Here is a 22,080-nt window from a genome sequence, read left to right on the forward strand (position 1 = left end):
CCGCGGCCAATCAGCGGCGAGCGCTGCCCCCCCCTTCTCCCCACAGCTGATGCAACCCTGCTGCAATCGGGCCAGTCACCGCCCGCTGGCTCCTGCCCCCCTCCCGCAAAATAGGCCCCTCGCTCCCGCCCCGGGGGCGCTGCAGGGGGTGCCGGGGAGCAGCAGCCGCGCAGCCCTGAGGCACAGCGCGGGGGGGGCGGGCTTTGGGGGAGGGGGCTGGGGGCTGCACGGCCCCGCCGGCGGGGCGGAGGGACACGGGCTGTACTGCGGCCCAGGGGCGGGGGGAGGCGGTATAGATAGCGGCCCCTCCTCGCCGCCCCTCACTCCGTCTCTCTCCGCACACGCAGACACCGCACCCAGCGCCGCGCGCCATGGCTCTCTAGCCCTGCCCGACCCCGGACCAGCGTGCGCAGCGCCGCGCCGCCGCCCCCCGCCGCCACCATGGAGTGAGTGCTGCCCCGGCGCGGAGACAGCAGGGCTGGGACCCTGGGGGGCGGCGGGGCGCGTGCCCGCGTGCAGCCCCGCGGGAGGCACGGAGATCCTGGGGCGTGTGCCCGCCTGCAGCCCCGCGTGCAGCCCCGGGGCGCGTGCCCGCGTGCAGCCCCGCGGGGGGCACGGGGACCCTGGGGGGCGGCGGGGCGCGTGCCCGCGTGCAGCCCCGCGGGGGGCACGGGGACCCTGGGGGGCGGCGGGGCGCGTGCCCGCGTGCAGCCCCGCGGGGGGCACGGGGACCCTGGGGGACGGCGGGGCGCGTGCCCGCGTGCAGCCCCGCGGGGGGCACGGGGATCCTGGGGCGCGTGCCCGCGTGCAGCCCCGGGGGGTGGGGCGGGGAGCGTGCCCGCCTGCAGCCCCGCGGGGAGCACGGGGATCCTGGGGCGTGTGCCCGCCTGCAGCCGCGGGGGGCGGCGGGGCGCGTGCCGCCCCGCGGGGGGCACGGGGATCCTGGGGCGTGTGCCCGCGTGCAGCCCCGGGGGGGGCGGGGACCGTGCCCGCCTGCAGCCCCGCGGGGGGCACGGGGGCGTTGGTGGGGCCAGGGCCCTCTGGGGGCGCGCGCACTGTTGCACGTCCAGTGGTGCAGCAGGGTGTCTCCGGGGGTCGGGGTGGTTGGCTCCCCCGGGGGGCGCTGCTGGGATCACGCTGCAGCCTGGAGGTATCTCCCCCTGGACTCGCTCCTCCCACCCCACGGGTAGAGCGGACGGGGCGGTATCCTAGTCCGGCCCGGGGCTTGAGCCTGTGCGAAGGGGCAGGAGCTGAGCCCCCAGGCCGGGCAGGGCGATGTGGTTTGATGAGTGGAGGGAAGTGGGACAGGGTTGTCCCTTCGTTGTTATGGGGTGCTGCTGTGCAGAAGTGGGGGAGGGATTGAACCCCCCCATGGATGTAGGGGTGCCCTCCCCCATGCCAGGGGCCCTGCTCACCCTCTCTTCTCTCCCCTATAGGTCTTCCTGCTCTGCCCCCATCTTCTTACCTGCCACCGTTCTTGCCAGCAGGAATCACGGCCCCTGTCCATCACGCTCTGGCCCCTTGCCCTATTGCGCTGTGGCCTGCGTGAACCCACAGCTGCCCCACCATGTCAATGCTGGCAGCACTGACCCTGGACCGGGAGAAGACTCCGCTCCCAGCTAGTGCCCTCTCCTGGAGGGCCGAGTTCCTCAAGATCCCTGGCCACTATGAGCCCATGCCAGGGGCCACGGATGGGCGCTATGCCCATGGCACAGAGGCAATGATGCTGGCAGGTATAGTACTGGCAGGAGTGGGAAGTACTGGGGGGCGGGGGGGAAAGCTGAGGGATACTGAGTGTGCTGCCTCAGAGAGTTTGTCTCATGGATGCCTTATTAGGACATGAGAATCCTCTCATATGCCAGGCTGGGAGATCCTAGCCCTTCCCCATGGATGGAGATGGGGTTGCTGAGAGGTTAGGATGTTTGCTCAGGTGTCTCAATGCCCATGGGGCACCTGGCTCCTAGGACAGGCTGAGGCCAGGTCAGCAGAAGGCAAGCTGTAAAACCTAAAGGGGCTTGGCTAGGCCCAGTACCTGCCTACCTAGCCTTCCCTTCATTCCAAGTTGAGGGCAGCATGCCTGGTGCTGCTCTGTTCCTGACAGGGCTCCCTGCTGCAGCCTCTAAGCCTGCTCTCTCCACACAGGCGATGGCTTCTCAGACTGGATGACGGAGAGGGTGGACTTCTCCTCTCTCCTGATGGAGTCAGGGGACCCATCGCTGCCCTCACCCCCGCTGCCCGACCTGGAGGCCATGGCCTCCCTCCTGAAGAAGGAGCTGGAGCAGATGGAGGACTACTTCCTGGAGGAGTCACTATCCCCTGGGCTGGGCCTGGACCAGGTAGCTCCCAGCACACCACCTTCACACCAGCCTGCCTTCCACTTCCCCTTTGGGGATGGGAGTGGGCCAGCAGGATCCTACCCACCCTTCAGCTCTGACAATCCCACACCACTGCAGACCCTTGACTCGGGCTGCCTGGAGCTCCTCAGCCTGTATGGGGCAGGGGTGCCTGGGGAGTGCCCTGGCCAGGGCCTGCTGGAGGAGTGTGCCAGTAGCCCAGCAGCCAAGCGCAGCAGGCCAAGCCCCTTGGAGCAGCCAGCAGCCCCCTGTGGGCTAGCCCTGCCCCAGCAAAAGGGGGATCGTAAGCAAAAGAAGCGAGACCAGAACAAGACAGCAGCACTGCGGTACCGGCAGCGGAAGCGAGCTGAGTATGAGGCACTGGATGATGAGTGCCAGGGCCTGGAGGCCAGGAACCGTGAGCTCAAGGAGAAGGCAGACTCCATTGAGCGAGAGATCCAGTATGTCAAGGACTTGCTCATTGAGGTCTACAAGGCCCGGAGCCAGAGGCTCCGAGCCCAAACTCCACCCCATGTCTACAGCATGGCCTGTAAGTCAGAGGGAGAGGGGCTCTGAAAGATACAGAGCTTCAGGCCTGGCCTCCAGGCATGGAGCACAACACACCCTAATGCAGTAGAGGGGGGTACAGGGGATAGTAAACTAGACCATACTCTGGGTTAGAGAAGCAGTATCTAGACGTGTGGGGAATGCTGGGTGACATGGACCTGTGAGGGAGACCAGGCTGCCAGGCATGTCCGCTCTCCAAGCACCGGCATTGCCTGTGCCAGTCTGCCCTGCCTCCAGGGAGGGATGTTGCAGGAAGGGGGTGCTGGTGTGTCAGAGAATGGATGTGTAAGAAAGGTGTGGGGGGGTGCTGGAGAGGTACAGTGAGGGTGCATGTGAGACACAGGCAGAGACATGTACAAAACCACTTGTATAGATAGACCTTTTTTGTAGCTTACTTTATAGAGCATAAAAGCCAATAAAGGCTGTTCCTGCATTCAGGCTGTGCGAGCACTCCCTCTTCCCTGGGGGTTGGGGCTCCCACTGCCCTCAGCCTTAAGGGAGCTGACTTCACCACCCCATTTCTGCCATCACTGCTCAAAGCAGAGCTCCCCATTGCATCACAGAGCTGACAGTGTCTGCACAAAGGCTAGGTGGCTAAGGAGATGAAGGTTTATTGTATACAACAGTGCTCATTACAACTGAACAGATACCGCTGCCTTAGGCCAGCATTTCCCTTCCCTCCAGGGACTCAGTGCACCTAGGGAACAGTGCCAGAGGCAGGGAGCCTATGGCACTCCTCATCCATGCCCTGGCAGCCACAGGGGTTCTCCTACCCCTTCTAGGCTCCCCACACCAGCACTAGTAGAAGTCCAACTCCTCCTCAGCCTTCTCCACAAGCTGCTGGTTCTGAATCTGCTGCTGCCGCCTGTAGAGCTCAGCCACCTGCAGCCAAGAGAGAGGGATGGAAGCTGCCAACCCTGCCCCATCCAGTGCCAATGACATGGCTTAGAGAAGGAGGCAGGCTTAACTCAGAGACATTTCATCTCCATTGCTACCCCCACATATGGAACTGTGCCCATCAACTCACCAGAGAAGCTCAGCCAAGTCCTGCTGCCCCTGAGACAAGGCCAGTAACAATCTATAAGCCCATGCCAAGCTGAGCGATGTGCCCTGCTGGTGGGAGGCACAGCCTGGCCATAGGAGGGATTTAGCCAGGATGCTGGGATCAGCACACTGACTGGGTTAAAGTGCTGTAAGGGCATCAGCATAGCATCTTGGAAAGAGCCCCTTAGTGCCATGCTGGAGCAGTATGGCCAAAAGTGAGGGGCTCATGCCCCTTACTGTATACCTGCACTCCCTGTAGTGAAGCACCCCTAGCACAGTGTCAGTCAACACTGCATAGTGAGCAATTTCTGCTGTGCCCAGCCTTTGTCCCAGAGGTCACCCCCAGGCACTGCTTGTGAAGGAAAGGATGATGGGCATCCTCCTTGTGTGTGCCATCTGCATACCAGTCTAGAGCTTCCCTGGGCACAGGCCTCTGGCACTAGTTCCCCACAGAGCAGCAGCCTCACGTCCAGCTGAGGAGACAGGAATGTGCTCTGCAGACTGCCCCGTGTGCTACCTGGGAACTGGTGGTGGCTTCCTCAGGCTTCTTGTCATCACGCACACGCAGGAACCGGGGAAAGCGCAGGGAGATGCCTTTCTCCTCATCCACCTGAGGGCCAGAAAGGGTCTGTGAGACATGGATGGGGCCAGCTGGGCACCTGGGGGGAAGGTTGGGAGGGTGTACCCAAGCTGCGAGGGAAAGGTTACAGCCCAGGGTCACTGGGGTGCTATGAACTGACTGGGCCAGCAGCCCAGGATTAATGATGAGGGGTTCCACTCCTCCCAGTGCAGGGACAGCAGCCCCAGATGGTCCATTAGGGGAGGTCCGAGGCTGGTCCCATACTGCAGGCTGATTGCAGGTTCTGCCCCGGCCTCTCCCTCCTCCCACTACAGGCCCTGCCCCAGACTCACCAGGCCTATAGCTGCCTTGTGCACAGGCGAGATGGACAGGTCAGCACACTTCACTTCCCACACCTGCACAGCTGCCAGCCAGTGGTTCGGCTCAGTGCTGCTGTCCCAGCGGTAATAGGGCCGTGGCTTCTCTAGCACATGGTCCTGCCACAGTAAGAAGGGAAGGGTTACAGGCCCGGCTGTTTGTTGGAGGTGCGCATCTAAATCCAGGCACACTCCAAAACAGCTGCTACACAAAACTGCAAGAGACCTTGTGCCCTGGGAGCCAGGACTCCTGGGTTTTAGCCCCAGCTCTGGGAGGGAAGTGGGGTCTGATGCTTAGAGGAGGGGGTGGGAACCAGAACTGGGTTCCACCCAGGGCTCTGCCACTGATTAGTTAAGTGCCTCTGGACAAGTCACTGCATGCAGAGAGGTTAAAGAGCTTCCTGGAGCCTGGGGGTTACCTCTAGCAACCAACAGGGGGTTCCGAGAAGCAGGCTCAGGGCAGGGAGCCAGGGCTCAAGAGGGCAAATGTTCATGTCCCTCAAGAGCACCCAGCAGCTGGGCTGAGCTAACAATGGGGGAGCTCCCTGTGAACAGCCCTGCAAGCTAGCTCTGGACAAAGCCTCCTACCTTCAGGAAGCTGTACTGCTTTTCCAGGCTCTCCTCTGTGAAGCCAGTCCCGATCTGGTGGAGAAAGCAGGGGTCACTGTTATAACAGCCCTCCTCAACAACCTGGCCTGCTCACTGCCCCATCTCACTTCACCACACACGACCTCCCTGTGCCAAGGCTGCTCACTGCCACCCCTGCACATGACCCTCCTCCCCCAACCCTGCTCATCCCTGCCATTCCACTGCACACAACCCCTCTCCGCCAAATCTGCTCACCACTGCTCCCTGCATGTGCCCCCCTGCATGACCCCACACTCTCATTCTGCCTCAGTATGCTCACTTGCACCTCCTGCACAACCCCCCGCTCCAAGTCCACTCATCCCCGGCCTGCTTACTCCCAGCCCCAGCATGCTCCTGCTCACCCTTAATCTCCCTGGCATACCCACCTCTCCCACTCTTGGCCCACTGGGGTTCCCCCCCGCCATGAGAGCCACTCTCTTCCCTCTAGCCTGTTCCACTGCCCTCAGATGGGCCTGGCACACTGCATCCAACAGCCATCCCCTTAACCCAGGGAGGGAGCTGCTTTTCTTCCCCTGCTGCAGCCCACAAGCAGCAGCCCAGAAGGGGGACACTAGAGAGGGCAGGGCTGCTCTCCATTCTCACAAAGAGTGCTTAGTGTAATCCCAAATCACAGCCCCATCCATAGGGCACAGAACAGCATGGGAGCCCAACTCCCAGGGGCCCCTGTGGCAATACCAGCCTGAAGGTTCCCAGCCCTGTGCGAAGAGCCCACGCTCCCTACCTTGCAGATGCTCTGGTATTCCTCACTCTCCTCATCATAGCAAGCCAGCAGGAAGCCACCATACATGCCTACTCGCTTGCCCTTGCCCAGATAGGCACCAATCACCACCAAGTCCAGAGTGTCACCAACACCTTCCAGGTAATCCTTCTTCAGCTGCAACAGGAGAGCCAGCCTCAGCAACAGCATATGTGGGACACAGGGCCTGTCTCCTCTAAGAGCTGGCTGGTTCAGAACTCTCCTCCAGGGGTCAACAGCTCCCATGCAGCCCCAGGCCAGCAGCATAATGCAAAGCCACTTTCATGCAATGATAGTTTGCTGTTCCCATGTCATGGGAGAGGGAGCTCTGGCTGGAGCAAGTGCAACTGAAGGAGGCAGGATGTGGATCTCTCAGTTGATGCCAATCTGTGTCCCCAGAGCTGAGGCTCCTTGCCCTGCTGCCATTGTCCTAGATGGATCTGCCTTGGCACCAGGCAGCATCCAGGGGCCCAGAATATGATTAGCTGCCCCCAACTCACTCCGATGCCTCTCCCCACTGCCAAGTCAGAGCAACAGGCCCCCCACTCCACATTGTGGGATAGCCTGTCCCCTTCCCGCTGCCAGAGCTTCTTGGTGCCCCCCTCCCCATCTGGAACAGCATGTCACCTCCCCAATGCCTGAAACCCCAGTGGAGTAGCAATAGAGGGGTGGTGGCTGAGTGGTTAAGGTGCTCAACTACAAACCTGAAGGGTTGAGTTGCACTCAATCTCACTCTGAAAGGCCACCTCAAGCTCACCCAGCTGCAAAATGGGTGCCTGATCCATTGGGCTAGGGTTGCCTATGGTGGTCACATATGATGTTGGCCACATCACTCACTTGTGTGCCACTGGCTAAGAAACTGACCTGCCTTAACAGCATCAGCCTACTGAGCCCTTCTTCACCTGGACGGGGTGGGGGAGGTGTCTCAATGCGTGGAAGGACTGGAGGCTCAGCTCTAATGACTCCTAGATTGACAAGCTCAGCAAGAAACTAGGTGACCAGAAGGGATAAGTGTGGGCTCTGGAAAAAGCTTCTCTTGCTCTCTCCCAGGAACTTACTATGGAAAAGACAGAGCCTGAAAAGGTCGTTCACCACAGGTTGGCTGGACTCAGGGCTGACCAAAATGGGCTCTACTTGACACTTCCTCTCTCTGTTACATTAAGAGCTTCTTGTGCTGTGTGCCACTGACTTGACCGCCAGCGAAGTAGGACATGTGGTCCCCACTCCACCAGCAAGGCTTTCTCACCTTCAGCCACTTGTGGGATCTCTTGGCGATCTCGTACGTTGCATCCACCTCCAAGGTCTTGACCATGAGGCCCTCGCAGGAGTCTGCGAGAGAGGCTGGTTACCAAGGCCTGGCAGGCCCCATCTCCCCTCACCCATTGCCAGTGCTTAATCCAGTCTCCCTAACAGGCAGGGCAGTGCATCCCCACCCCCTACAGTTCACCTTTGATGGACTGGTCAAGAAATTCAGAGATCTCGTCCAGGCTGCAGGTATCCATGGAGGTGGCAAACAGGAACTCCCCCTCCGTCTCCACAAAAGACTCGTGCAGCAGCTGACGGCGCCTGGAGAATGGTTCCTTCACTAGGGACTGCAGGGACAGAGGGGCACCGTACTCGGTCACAGGCAAGTGGGACATAAAGGATGGAGCAGATAGCATGTGGGGGGTTGCAGTGAGGTGCAGACAGTAGGGGTGAGGCCAAGGGGGTTAGGGAGCAGAGGCAGGACACTCACCTCCCCATTGAGGTACAGAACGTCGAAGGCATACAGACACACCTGCACTTGGATCTCAGCAGCTTCCACGTCCTGAGGAAACAGCCAGCAGCAGAGGTTACTGCCCCTCCCCATGAGCCCTGCTCTCTGTGCCACCAGCTCTACCCTCTTCCCCGCTTCACCCGCCAACCCAGGGACCAGCCCCACACCCCTCTCCACAGGAACTGCTCCTCACCTTGCGCTTCCGCGTGGTCAGGACCTGGAAGGGTTGAATCTGCCTCTTCTCAGGGTCCCAGGCTACAGCCTCAGCATCCAGGATACACGACTGCACACTGCCCTTCTTCACCTGCACGGGGGTGTCAATGCATGGAAGGACAGAGGGCTGGCTCATGGGGCCAATAGCACTGCAGCCCCCAGCTGTATCCCTGCCCCACCTCCTTCCATTTCCTGCTGCTGGGTGGGGGAACACGACACCTACCCCTTAAGTGTTCCTGCCTGTTGGCACCCCCCAGCACTGTATGTCCCCACTCCCTTACCTTGGGGATGCGGCTGATGACGTCAGGGTATTTGGAAGTGTTGTCCTCCTGGTTGCGGCTGTAGATGTGCACATCCCCATTCTCCAAAATGTGGATCTGGGCAGTGGAGTGGGCACAATGAGACACAGTGGAGGCTGTGGGGAGGGGGGGGGTCCCCCATGGTTTCTGGATATGGCATGGTTACCTGGGCTCGCTCTCCATCATACTTGTACTCGCAGGTGAAGGCAGCCTCCTCAAAACGCTTCAGCACCTCCCCAATGCCCTTGGTGGGCTGGGCCAGCATAGGCTTCAGCGGGATCCCTAGGGAGGCCACGCACTGGGGCATCAGAATCATCAGCACATGGATGGCAGCAGCATCCAACGGACATGGCCAGGAGCTGGACCCCCTGCACCAGTCACTGCACACACATCACAGCACTGGGCACTGCCCCACAGCAGTCTGTGCACATCCCCCCATGCCAGGTGGGCCCTGCACATACACATCACGCCAGGCCCTGCCCCACAGCACAGTAGGTCTGTCCTGCTCCCCCACAGCACAACACTGGGTACTGCCCCACAGCAGTCTGTCTGACTCACTCACCACATGCCAACTGCATGCTGACCCAGAGTACACACTGACTCTGACCCAGCCCCTCCCCAATCCAAATTGGCACTGCACACTATCATAGCACCTGGCCTTGCCACAGTACAATTGAAACAGGCCCATTACATAGAAGGAGGGGTGCAGATGGGAAGGGCGGGGAGGCTATGCCATGGTGCAGGAGGCCATGCAGGTGCAGGAGGTGCTAGGTGGGGGCCTCTGGTGCCAGGGAGCTGACGGTACCTGGGGTGATCTTGCAGTGCTGTGGCAGGCTCTCCACTCCATGCTCCAGCAGGATGGGGACTATGATGTCATAGCTAGGCAACTCACTGAAACACAAACACAGATGAGGCCTCTTGCCAGTCTCCATTTCGCTCACTCCCCGCACTCTGTCCCATGGGGAAGCACCAGGACCTCACACAGCTCCAGCCCACCGGAGCTGGGGTCAACAGAGTTCTCTGGATGGCTGGGTGATGGTGCTTCTGAGGCAACTTCCCTTATCTCACCCACTGCCCTTGGACACCACTGTGAGACAGCCCTGAACTGCGACAGCCTGGGGCAGCCCTTCTGGGACAGGCCACCAGGCTCATGCATCTCTGAAGACTCCCTGCTTTGTCGTTCTCTCTCCTGGAGCATCACAGAGAATGCACCCTAGAGCAGTGGTTCTCAAACTTTTGTACTGGTGACCCCTTTCACATAGCAAGCCTCTGAGTGCGACTCCCCTTATAAATGAAAAAAAAAATTTTATATATTTAACACCATTATAAATGCTGGAGGGCAAACGGAGTTTGGGGTGGAGGCTGACAGCTCAAGACCCCGCATATAATAACCTCACGATCCCCTGAGGGGTCCCAACCCTCAGTTTGAGAACCCCAGTCCTAGAGCCAGCATCAGCTGGAGCTGTTCAGTTATTTCCCTTGGGGTTACAGATGCTGTGCACTCCCCTCCCTAGGGCAAGGAGCATTCTTCCCAATCAGCTGGGCATTGACATTGCCTTCCAGAAGGAGGATGGAAACCACCACACACAGCCATTCAAACATGTCACATCACACCGGGAGCCAAGCTCTGTGCTGCAGAGCAAGGTAAGAATGCTAACTAGGCTAGCTGGGGACCAATTTATCTGTGCTCCCCTAACATCCAGGAAGCAAGCTCAAGTGCCAGTCGTTCTGCATGGAGAAAGAGAAAACAAGAGAAAGTGAACAGCGGAGCCCAGGTTCGTTTGTGGAAGCAACTACCCCCAACGCAAAGGCATCCAGAGCAGTGAGTCAGCACACCAAGGAACCACTTTGCAGAAGTACTGCATGCCACTCAAAGCAGCCAGGTAACAAACACAAACTACACTGCACTGCAAGGCAGGTGCAGGGAAGAAGCTCCCAGGGGACGGGGCTATGGAGCAGGGCTCACCGTGGGGTTTCCTCTGAATGGATAAAATGAGGTTCCAGTTGGTACCACGGGAGAATGAACACACAGCAGTACTGGAGCAGAGTGTAACCTCTCGACAGTGAGTGGATTCAAGTCCACAACAGGGTGCGTTTCATATATCAAGCTCACAATGGGACCCTCTGACAAAGCAGCACTGGTCTCCCCTCACAAGGACAGACCCACTGGGAGATGGTGAAAGAGCCACAACAGAATGCAGTTTTCACATACAGATGATCAAAGTGGTGCATGAGCTGCCAATTACACAGGAGCTAAAGGTATTCTAAAAGGAGCTGGAGCACGATGCAGCAGGATACAATCCATCCCCAGAGAGAGCCCCATGTGCAGCCATGCACCCCTCAGCACTAAAAGCCAGAGGAGATGGTGCACTTCGCGCTTCTGGAGGGAATTCAGACACCGGCTGGCACTCCCTGGAACAGACCCTACCAGCCAAGGATGTGTGCGGATCCCATGCCCATCACCCGCCAGCCAGCACTACCCCAGGAAGAGCCCAGCTTCCAGGAGGGATTCAAAGGAATTTGTCAGCCCAAGGCAATACAGAGATGGAAGAATGCTGCTCTTTGGGCACTGCCTCTGCCCTGGGGAACCAGCCGGCAGGGATCAGGGCAGGGTGGCAGCATGTGGTGATCTTGGGAAGAAGGAAGGACTGATCCTCAGCATGAGCCCCGAGACAACAAATCTTACACTGCACTGCAAGGGCAGGAGGACATTTGCCCTGCTACAGCCTCCACACCAACAGTGCTGGAGATACAGATGAGCTCTCCAGGCAAGGACATGCTGACTACTCAATGCCTTAACAGCAGCAGAACCCCCAGACAGCCAGATTCCCAGGCCACCCTGCATGCCATCCCCAGGGCATGATTCCCAGCCCCTATCCCCACCTCTGGGAGGTCCTGAAGACAGAGATGGAAGGCTGGGGGTCTTGCTGGTCATGCTCTGGCAGCTGCCCTAGCACAAGGAACTCTGCGTGGCTGTGGCTCTGCGCCCACCCTGGTATGGGCAAAGGCAGCACTCACCAGAAGGTCTGCTTGAGGATCTGGGTCTGCTCCTCCAGCCAGGCTTTGCGTGCCTCTGCAGATTTGCCCTGGCCAGCATCCAGCACCTCTGGAGGAAACCCTGCAAGAGAAGTACACATCACTTCCCATTCACTTACAACTCCCACCAGGGCACCCAGCCCCACAGTGCCCTATCCCATGGACTCACCTTGTCCTGGGGGAGTAAGAGACACAGCATGGGCAATGGCTGACAGCACTGACTGCTCTGCCAGCCCAATCCGAAGCTTCCCGCCCAGGGACCTGGAATACACAAGGGAGGACAGAGAGACATCATAAGGCTGTGGGTCAGGATAGAGGAGCACTGGCTGAACTGGCAGGGAGGTGGACAGGAGCTGAGAGCTGGGATAGCAGTGGGCTGTGGATGGGGATTGAGGACCCCAGCAGAGCTGGGCTCAGAGTGCGAAGCCCAGGGCTGGGTCAGCAGGGGGCTGCAGGTCAGGATTGAGGAGCCCAGGCAGGGGGGAAGGCAGGAGGGGGGCCCAGGGCTGGGACAGCAGGGGGCTGCAGGTGGGGATTGAGGGGCACCGGCAGAGCTGCAGGTGGGCAGAGCCTCGGGCTGGGATAGCAGCATGCTGCAAGTCAGGATTGAGAGGCAGCAGGAGAGCTGTGGGGAACTCAGGGCTGGACTGGAAGGTTCTGGCAGAGCCATGGCAGAGCGTGAGAGCAGTTCTGGCTGGAAGAGTAGCATGGTGATACTGACACAGGCCTTGCCAGGCCCTGGGATGCAGGAGGGATAGCATGACTCACCGAGTGATGTAGCGAGCTTCCGAGTGCCGGCAGGCCACAAACAGTCCTTTGATGATGTCGATCTTCTTGTTCATGGACTTGGGGGGGGGGCAGGGGGGAGAGAAGGACAGACAGCCCAGCTGAGCCAAGCCCGGGCCAAACACACACTGGGCCAGGAGGGGGCTGCAGCATCCACCAACCTGGCTGTCTGCTGCACCCCCTGCCTTGTCTTCTGCTCCCACATGGTCTCCACTCCCAGTGCCCTCAGGCCCTCCCACCCAGGCCAGCCTGGCCTCATGCAGTAGCTTAGGCCCTTGGGGAAGGGCTGCATCACAAATGTAAACCACCCCTCCCCGCACCACCCCTTCCATGATTATTACAGGGGGCTGCAGGCCAACACCCTAGCATGGGAGTAATGGCGCAGAAAGCCCTGTCATCCTGAGGAGCCAGCCAAGAGGTGGCCATGCCACCCCTAGAGCCAGAGGCCTTGGCAGGGCCAGGAACACCTGGGGTACTTCTCCACCCCTCTTGGGAGCCAGCCTCTCTAGGCAGCCAGTAGCTGTGAAAAGCTTGAGCACTCTGCATGCCCAGGGCTGAGCTGGCTACAGCCCTGCCAGAGGGACGCGGAGCCAGGTCAGACAGGCCAAGCCCACCAGCTCCACCTATGTGAACAGCCCCATCCCACTCACAGCACTGCCTGTCATCCTGGCAATCTCTTGTAGCTTGCTGAAGACCCCGGCAGCACTCAGCTTGGGTGGCGTGAACATGGTGCGCTGGTTGCTGCGGCTGCTCTCAGCTACTAAGCCCAGATCCCCTTTCTCCTGGGCCTCGGCTTTGATCTGATCCAGCTGGCGGCCTGCAGGCAACAGGGAGGGAGGGAGGTTCCCAAGCTGGCAGCTTACCCAGCACACCACAGTGCCCTCAGGACATGGCTGGCCTGACCAGCGTCCCCCACCCCTTTGCCATTCCCCAAATGAGAGGGCCTGCTGCTCAGTGCAAGTCAGGGTGCCCAGGCACCAGGGAGGGGCATATCAGCTATTGCACTGTGAGGCTTAAAGCCCAGATCCCCCCACTGCTGGGGGCTGAAGGCTATTTCCTTCTGGGTGTGCCCAAAGCAGGCAACGGCCAGACCCTGGCTACGCAGGCAGTGCTAGGAGATGGGGGCAGCCTCTTGGGGCCCTGTCTTTTGGGGCCAGCCCCCACATTTGAGGTGGCAGCTTGGCCTGTCCAGATTGCAAATACAGCAGGGATTTCTCACCCAGGCTGTGACACCCCAAACCTGTTACACACTCCAGTGTCTCTCCCAACACTCAAGTCAGTGCACCTGCAACCACAGTGCTGCCTGTGCATGTAGCAGTGCATGCTGGGAAAATCTGGGCTGCTCAGCCCTAGTACCCCAAGGGGAGATTGAGCCTGAAGACACACAGAGACCAGCACCTGGAGTCATGCACTCTGGGAGAGGGAATGCTCACTAGTCACAGGAAGACAATCTTGGCCCTCAGACGCTATCGGCTACTGTGGTAACTCAAAGTGGGCACACCCTATGCCAGCGCCCCCATGCCTATAAGTGGGTAGAAAGCCAGGGTCCCACTGCCCAGGAGCCACACACCTGACACCCAGAGTCAGCAGGGATGAAGGCCATAGCATAGCCAGGGGCCTCCTGCCTGGTCCCTACCCGTTGCCTGTGCAACAGCCTTCATGAGGATGGTCTCGCCGATGCCCAGCTCCAGCCCCTTGTAGGCAGGGCCCAGGCGGTTCAGACAGAGGTAGATGCAGGGCAGAATGTCAGATGGTGACAGGGCGACCACTGAGCGGAAGAGGTTGCTCAGGGTCTCAATGTTCTTCAGCCTGGAACACACACACAGAATGAGGAAAAGGCATCACCCATCGCTAACACAACCTAGCAGTCCAGGCAGAAGAAGCACAGCAGGGCCTTACCGGGCAGACACCTCCTCAATCCGCTCAAAGGTCCGAGCCACAGCCAGGTAGGGGACCCTGCAGAGACAGACACAGGTCTGTCAGAAACACCACCCCAGCACATTTCCTCTCCCTGTGACCATGGACTAGTGGGGAGAGCAGAGTGGCAGGAGCCACGACTCCTGGGTTCTATTCCTGACCCTGGCAGGGGAATGGGTTCTAGTGGTTGGAGCAGGGACAGCTGGGAGCCAGGACTCCTGGGTTCTATTGCCTGCTCTCCTGCCAGCTCACTGCATGTTCCTAGGCCCATCACCTAGTCCTGCAGCCCCCCACACAGCTCCCAAGGAACTTGCTGTATCTTCAACTGCAAGTATAGCACTGAAACTCAGAGCCTTGGGCCAGGCCAACAGACTTGAGGCTCCACACCGAAGACTCACACTGCAGCTCTATCTGCCCTAGGGAATCTCACATATGAATCCTCAGGGCAGCCCAACCCGCCCTGCACCATCACTCCTCAATGAAGCTTTTTAGGCCATGTGCTTTCCCCCACTGCCAGTGCAGAACAACCTGCTGCTCTTCTGGAACCAGATGTGGCACAAAGGAGAATGGTGACAGCTCTGTGATATGAGGAGAGCACTGATAGCAGGGGAAGCACCCTGGTATGCTCCTCCCATTACATCCTTCCTTTCCCCACTCCTGCCCCCACATGGGGTAGGGTTTGCAGGCTCCATAAGGGAGCACTGCCCTCTTCATGGCCCCCTCACCTCTGACCATGTCCCCAGCAGGCATCCTGGACAGGGTGGTAGCTGCTCTTTGAAGGATTGTACTCCATGGGGTCCAGTGGCACAACTGGCTTGGAGAAACTGGAGGGATCACAAAGCCAAAGAGAGATAGGAAGCCACCAAGTCCAGTACACAGGCCCCACTGCACTAGTGTTTCTGAGAGTCTCCCAACAATTTGCTTGCACTAGCACCCCCAGCGAGGGGAGCCCAGCACAGGTAGCAACAGGCACCATTATCGCATGAATGAGACAGGTACCCAGCTGCACCAATGCACGCATGGGAGAAGCTGCAGTGTCACAGGACACTCTGTGTGCACATCGGCCTGGGTGCAGCCCAGGGCGTATGTTGGCTGGGATGCGCTGCCCTTGCAGGAACTGTACCTCACAGGGGGGAGGACATAAACTGATGCTGTCTCCTGCCACCCCCAAAAAGAGCCATGCTTGCCTGGGAGAGGCTGCTGCCCTCGCTAGGAGTGCAATCCCACATAGGTACTGGCCAACAGTGTGCTTGTTCCCCCACTGCGTGGGTGGGGTGTAGCGCCAGGCACAGGAGATGCTCCATGTCCACAGCTCCCTACCTGCCAGCTGTGCCATCACTCCCATTGCTGCTCACGGTGGCTGAGCCAGTTGGGGGAGGTGGTATCTCCACTGCTGCACATTCATCTGCCTTCCCTGCCTTTGCCTCTGGCACCTTCTTGGGGGCTATGTGGGATGTAAAGGTCCACACAGCACTTTATTCATTGGGGGAGAGTAGGCCCACCTGCCTGCAAGATACCCACAGGGGAGCCCCACTGCCTTTAAAGATAGGCCCCCCTCCCCAGGATCTGCGCACATCAGCTCTCCACACCAATCTCCAGATCCACCCAGCTCCCATGCCCCTCCCATGCTGGGGGCCAGGATGGCTTCCGGTCCCCTCCCTGGGTCTGTCCGTCCTGGGCCAGGACTGTTCTCCCACCTATTGGGAGGTGACCTTCCACCTGAGAGCAGCTCTGCTCTGGAAAGTGCCAAGAACAGTGTCGCTGAGCCTTGCTGCCGACATTTACGAGGTGGTTTCCTACATGGCATCTCCAGATCGGAGATCTCAGTTGGGGACAGTCTGACCCCACACATAAGCGATGGATTATGCCTCGTGCTAGAAAGCGGCTCCCCATGCCCAGCCCCCACCCCAGTCCAGCGGTCCCTGAACCAGCAGGGCTACACTGCCCCCACACTCACCGAAGAAGCTGGAGATGGCTCTGCTGGGCTTGGGTGGCTCAGGCTTCTCCTGGGCTCCCCCTCCAGCGCACTCCTCTTCTCCCTTGTTCACAGCCCCCTCCTCCAAAGTGCCATTAACTTCAGCCAGTTCTTTCACCTCTTGCATTTCCATGGCTACTTCTTCCTTTACTCCCCTGCCTGCCTCATCTCCTGGGCCTGCAGCAGAACAGAAGCCCACAGCCGATCAGGCACACAGGGTGTAGGGAGGGACCCCATACTTAGGCACCTGATTGATCCATGCAGCTGGGGATGAGGGGTGAGAGCCTGTCCCAAAGAGGATGGGTTCTACAACAGTGGTTCTCAACCAGGGATACACATACCCCTGGGGGTATGCAGAGGTCTTCCAGGGAATACATCAACTCATCTCGATATTTGCCTAGTTTCACAACAGGCTACATAAGAAGCACAAGCAAAGTCAGTACTAAAATTTCATACAATTATTTGTTTATTTTTCTCTATATACTATACATTGAAATGTAAGTACAATGTTTGTATTCCAATTGATTTATTTTATAATTATATGGTAAGAATGAGAAAGTAAGCCATTTTCCAGTAATAGTGTGCTGGGACACTTTTGTATTTCTATGTCTGATTTTGTAAGTAAATAGTTTTTAAGTGAGGTGAAACTTGGGGGTACACAAGACAAATCAGACTCCTGAAAGGGGTATAGTAGTCTGGAAAGGTTGGGAGTCACTGCTCTACACAGGATGCCTACAGCAAGCTCACTGCTGCCACCTCCTGGTTGCAGGTATGGTAGTGCAATACAGGCCCCTGCGTCGGGGGAGTACTCAGGTCTTGAGCACCCCTGGGAAAAGGCCAAGCAAATGAGCCCCCAGCAAGGACACACAGATCACCTTGGGGATGTCACTCGGGAAGCAGCAGGAGATATCCAGAGAAGGGAAGGGAGACTCTGCATTCCCAGAGCAACTGCTGGCACACTCTTACCTTGCTCTTCCCGGCATCTCTTGGCACTCGGCTCCTCATGCCTGTTGTTCTCCCTGCTAGTTGACAGCTCTATTTTGCGTTTGGGGATCTGCTTGCGAGCTGAGGAGCAGAGATTAGAGTCAGCCTCCTGCAAACTACTGGGAGGGGTCTCTGGAGCCAGCCCCGAGTCTTTGGACCAGGACAAGTTGTGGGAAAAGAAGGGGTGCGGAGTCCAGAGGTGCACAAGTGCCAGGGTGCAGAAGCAGGAGCAGCACTGGGTTACAGAGAGCATGCCAGGCCAGCACAGTCACCTACAGCACCCAATGAGGCCAAACTCATCCAGAGGCCCCTCTAGCTTTAGGTGCCCTGCCTGACCCTCAATTCTCCAGCTGACTTCAGTGGAGCTTGGGTGCTTAGCCCCTCTGAGAATGGAGCACAGCTAGGTACCCAAGATCAGGCCCTTTGTGAACGCTGAGGCCTGAGTGACTTGGTTGGCAGAGGGAATGTGGCAGCCATAAACACAACTGTGCTGCAGAGAGGCACCGACGTGTCTCACTCTACATTGTTCTACCAGCTCCAACATTCCCCAAGACAGAAGCCCAAGCCAGCAGAAAGCCAAAAGGAAGGGAGAATAGCAACCAGAAAAACATCTTCTGGAGTCCAGGACCCCAACACATGGGCAGGTCCCTGTCTGGGCCCAAGGGAGAAAAGGCAAACGAACAGCGTGGATGGGATTTAACGAGGAGAGATCAACAAAGCATGGCCCAAGGAGAGCACAACATATTAACTGCTGGCAATTACATTGTTCATAGCCTTCGAAGAGCAAGCAAAACATAGACATTGGTTAGACTGATTTGCTGGGAACAACACAGGGCAGGCAGGGATCATGTGCAGCCTGGAAAAACACTGGTCAGATGGGAGAGAGATGCACGTCTCTGTGCAAGAAAAGCAATGGCTGGAGAGCTAGGAGCCTGATTGCATGGGGCCTGAGACACCAGCTCAGGAACCCTGACAATGGAAAAAAGGGCCTGGTAGCCAGGTGATCCATCCTAAAATGGGCTGAACTATGGAGGCCCACTCTGGGAGAGTGCAGGTAGAGGCCTGCCACTCGGAAAGGGTGCCCAAGGAGAGAGTGAGGGCATGATCACATCCGGGCAGGGTCCTTACCGGTCCTGCGTCTGGGGATGCCAGCATGGCTGTTGGCAGGGGAGTCAGAAAGGGCCGGGCTGTCTCCAGCAGAGTGGCTACTGCTTGGTGAGGGGCTATCCGCAGAGATATCAGACTGAGGAGTTTGCATAGGCTCCTGAAAGACAATTCCCCAAGAGTGCTACAGGCAGGAAAGAGACATGGAGCACAAACCACAGCCCACCTGGCTGTATCACTAGCACTGGGCAAGGTGGGGTGGGAGCAGCACTCAGCCCCAAGAGAGGGGCCAGCATGGGCCCTTTCAGCAGGTTCCTGGAAGAAAGTCGGGCAGGGGTTCCAAGGAGGCTTGAGAGGGATACAGCGGGCAAAACAGCCATCTTCAGGAGAGCTCCAAGTGGAAGGAGGGTGCACACACGGGAGGTCTCTGTAGCAGCACACAGGACACTGTACTATATATATCTCTCCAACCAGCAGAAGGCACTCTGCCCAGGACACACTACAGGACTAGCATTGGGGGCATATTCAAGGGGGAGCCCAGGGCCTCACTGGAGTGAAGGGCACTAAGGCAAGGCATGGAGGAGGCATTGGGCTGGTGCAGACCGAGTGAAGGGTAACATGGAGCAGCCTACACTCCAGTTGGTGCTGGGGGGATGCAGGATCCCAGGCTAGCTCCATGGGGGTTCCAGGGGAGAGATGGGGGTGCGCAGAAAATACCTGCTTGCTGCTGGCTCTCTCTAAGCTTTTGTCCTGTATGGGCTCCGTCTCTGCTCGGGCTGTTAGCACGGCCTCCTCCTCGTCACTGTCGCTCTCCAAGACCCGGCGCAGGGGCCTCTTGGCAGCGGATTTCACTGGGGAGTCCACACAGAGGCTCAGGCCATTTCTCTGCATCGCAGCTGCCTCTGAGAGCCTGTAACGAAGCTGTGGGTCAGAGAGGATGGCCCCGGGACCAACGCCAGCGAGACCCTGCCCCAACTGTCCCCCATGGTGCGTAATGGAGCCCGGCAGTAACTCACTGGCTGGTTGAATCCTCCTCTGCTGGCAGTCCAATCTTCTCCTCCTCTTTCACAGCCTTCATGGGCTGGAAAAATGACCTGGCCAAAGCAACAACAGAAATGCCTGACTAACACCCCTGCATGGGTAGACTAGACAGACTCTTGGGGAAAGGAAATCCCTTTAGCCCAGCACAGGAGTCCATCAAGGCTCCCACTAGTCACCTGATATATTTAGTCATCCAGGCAACAAGCTGCAGTACAATGAGAAAGCCCTGCATTGGCAGCCCCAGGCTCTCTAACTGCATGGAGGTCCAACAGAAGGGCCTGGAGTGCTCCAGCAAAACCCAGAACAACTGCTGCATTGCCCCATCCGTGGGCTCACTGCATCATCCCACACACGCTAAGAAGCAGCTCTTGTCTATGCTTCACTTAGCTGCAAGCCGTGTTATAATCTTGCAGGGGGCACATGTGGCCAGAGCTCTGTGGGGCAGGAAGTCTCTGCAGGGCCATCCTACAGGGCAGGCGCTCTGAGACACTCAGGTACTGGTGCTCACAGCGCTGAGCACAGGCTAACAGCAAGAGAGACAGGCCAGGAGACCCAGGGACCAGCCTCAGCTCTGAAAGGCAACACACCAAACAGTGCAGGCAGGGCCTGTGCCTTCCCCAGGGGGCTGAGACACGCCACTGGGGGCAGGGAAGCACAGGCGGGCTCTGCTGCCACAGGGATGGAGGCACGAGGCTGGCAAGGAACAAGCAGCCTCTCCCATTCCCTGCTCCCTCACCGCTCCCCTGTGGGGCAGCAAGGGGGTGGCGAGGCTCCAGCCCCCTGGGGGGCATTACTTACGTGATGGGGCGCTGCATTGCGGGGGGTTGGGGGCAGCTGCCGCTGCAGGCCAGGCAAATGCACGGCCCTTCTGGCACGTCAGTTGAGCCAAACACCAGCGATCGCTCAGTGCCCCTCCACCATGGCGGCTCCAGCTGCAGGCAGAAAAGGGGACAGAGGTGAGAGGCCCGAGCCCTGAAGCTGGGGCAGAGCAGGGCAGGCCTGAGCCTGCAGCACAGACAGGAAGGTGAAACCACCTGCCTAGGCACTGGGCCCCGTCCCCACTGCTCAGCCCGAGCCAGGGGCCAGGGCCTGCCCCCTGGGAAGCGCCAGGGTCATTGCTAGGGGCTGGATTCGCTGGACCAGACTGGGAGCGGGGGAGCAGGTGGCTGGGCTGAGAGGGGGAGGGGCAGCCCCTTTTCCCGCCATTTCTGCCCCACAGGGGCCGCGCGCGGCCGTTGGCCTCCAACGTTCTGTCGCCAACAGTCCCCACTCCAGGGGCGCGCGGCTACCTGCGGGCCTCCCGCCCAAGTCCAGCCCGGGGCTCGCGCCTCCCACCGCCCTTTCGCGGGGAAAATCCAACCCGCCGCGTTCCGACAGGCACCGAGCTCCTGACGTCACAACAGCCGACCTGCGCCGCGCGCGCGCAATGCAAAAACTAGAGCGCTGCGCCCGCTGGGAAATGTAGTCTTGGTAGCGGCAGACTCTCCGGGCTCGGGAAACACACCCAGGGGCATGCTGGGAAATTGAGCCTCACGCCTGCTGTCTTACCGACCCAGGGGCATGCTGGGAAATGTAGTCTCACTCGTGCCAGTGTCCAACCCCCACCCGCCCAATCTACAGAATGGCCTTCTTACCCCTGTCCTCACCCCTGGGGCACTCCCCCATGGTGCCCTATAGCATCCCTGCCCCCACCCCTGGGGCACTCCCCCATGGTGCCCTATCGCATCCCTGCCCCCACCCCCGGGGCACTCCCCCATGGTGCCCTATCGCATCCCTGCCCCCACCCCCGGGGCATTCCCCCATGGTGCCCTATAGCATCCCTGCCCCCACACCCGGGGCACTCCCCCATGGTGCCCTATAGCATCCCTGCCCCCACACCCGGGGCACTCCCCCATGGTGCCCTATAGCATCCCTGCCCCCACACCTGGGGCATTCCCCCATGGTGCCCTATAGCATCCCTGCCCCCACCCCTGGGGCACTCCCCCATGGTGCGCTATCACATCCCTGCCCCACCCTGCATGGCCCATTTACCCAGCTCCTGGAATCCCCATGTTGTTGCCTGGGAACCCCTTAGCCACAGGGCTGCTTCCCTCCCACTCTGCCTGGGGCTAGCACCAGGCCAAGCCGCCTGCGCATGCTGCCCAGGGCAGAGGTCTAGCCCATTAATGTGTGGCTTTTCAGGCTCAGGCCCTCAGTGGACACTGAAGGTGCCAGGGACTCTGCTGTCTCCTTCTTCCTGGGAGTGACAGAGCAGTGGCCTGTGTCACTGCCAGGACATGACCCTGCCACTGTCCCATGGCATGAATCAGTTGCCAGAGCTGATATCGAAATCAGCATCGGCACTGAGCAGCAGAGTTAGCACATCCTGGAGTGGAGCTGAGCGGGGCAGGTCACACTTCCCCTAGCTGAGTGGGGCCAGACTCTCCAGCTGCTCAGGCAGATGTCCCTACACTGGTTATGTTATGGGCACTCTGAGATCTTTTCCACACACCTAGGCCGCTAGAGACAGACTTTTTCAAGCAATGAATATTAAGACTATGAGAAGAGCCAGCAGCTGGAGAGGGGTGGGGGCCTGGCACCAGTTGACTCAAGAGCCCTGGCACCACAGCAATGGGCACTAGGCAAGGCAGTCCCAGATTTGGCTCTGAAGGAAACTACAGAGCCATCAGAGCATGAGGGAATTGAGGGAGGAGCTGTAAGCCAGG

The 22,080-nt window shown here is 59.1% G+C and overlaps 2 protein-coding genes across 3 annotated transcripts; one reads left to right on the forward strand and one right to left on the reverse strand.

Annotated features, from left to right (window-relative positions):
• The first annotated feature begins 240 nt into the window (after nucleotides 1-240).
• On the forward strand, nucleotides 241-2,939 carry ATF5 (activating transcription factor 5). The gene is made up of 3 exons (XM_050927858.1): nucleotides 241-446; nucleotides 1,437-1,733; nucleotides 2,143-2,939. Exons 2-3 carry the CDS (start codon nucleotides 1,568-1,570, stop codon nucleotides 2,907-2,909), a joined length of 933 nt encoding a protein of 310 aa, XP_050783815.1. The 5' UTR covers nucleotides 241-446; nucleotides 1,437-1,567; the 3' UTR covers nucleotides 2,910-2,939.
• Nucleotides 2,940-3,495: 556 nt separating this feature from the next.
• LIG1 (DNA ligase 1) lies at nucleotides 3,496-20,788 on the reverse strand. 2 transcript variants are annotated; one of them, XM_050927775.1, is made up of 27 exons: nucleotides 20,665-20,788; nucleotides 20,174-20,307; nucleotides 19,351-19,428; nucleotides 19,052-19,244; nucleotides 18,359-18,494; nucleotides 17,213-17,311; nucleotides 16,229-16,423; nucleotides 15,592-15,715; nucleotides 14,997-15,095; nucleotides 14,254-14,310; nucleotides 13,991-14,163; nucleotides 13,005-13,171; nucleotides 12,337-12,413; nucleotides 11,738-11,829; nucleotides 11,551-11,650; nucleotides 9,338-9,423; nucleotides 8,699-8,814; nucleotides 8,515-8,610; nucleotides 8,214-8,324; nucleotides 8,000-8,071; nucleotides 7,712-7,856; nucleotides 7,511-7,593; nucleotides 6,250-6,402; nucleotides 5,469-5,522; nucleotides 4,857-5,000; nucleotides 4,462-4,554; nucleotides 3,496-3,782 (listed from the first exon to the last, which is right to left on the reverse strand). In XM_050927775.1, the coding sequence occupies exons 2-27, from the start codon at nucleotides 20,188-20,190 to the stop codon at nucleotides 3,699-3,701; spliced, it is 2,844 nt and encodes a 947-aa protein (XP_050783732.1). In that variant the 5' UTR covers nucleotides 20,191-20,307; nucleotides 20,665-20,788; the 3' UTR covers nucleotides 3,496-3,698. The 2 variants fall into 2 exon arrangements, with proteins under 2 accessions (XP_050783732.1, XP_050783733.1); XM_050927776.1 differs by lacking the exons at nucleotides 18,359-18,494; nucleotides 19,351-19,428; nucleotides 20,174-20,307; nucleotides 20,665-20,788 and having other exon boundaries at nucleotides 19,052-19,127.
• Between the last annotated feature and the right edge of the window lie 1,292 nt (nucleotides 20,789-22,080).

Source organism: Gopherus flavomarginatus, chromosome 18 (genome assembly GCF_025201925.1).
Source record: "Gopherus flavomarginatus isolate rGopFla2 chromosome 18, rGopFla2.mat.asm, whole genome shotgun sequence".
NCBI lineage: Eukaryota > Metazoa > Chordata > Testudines > Testudinidae > Gopherus > Gopherus flavomarginatus.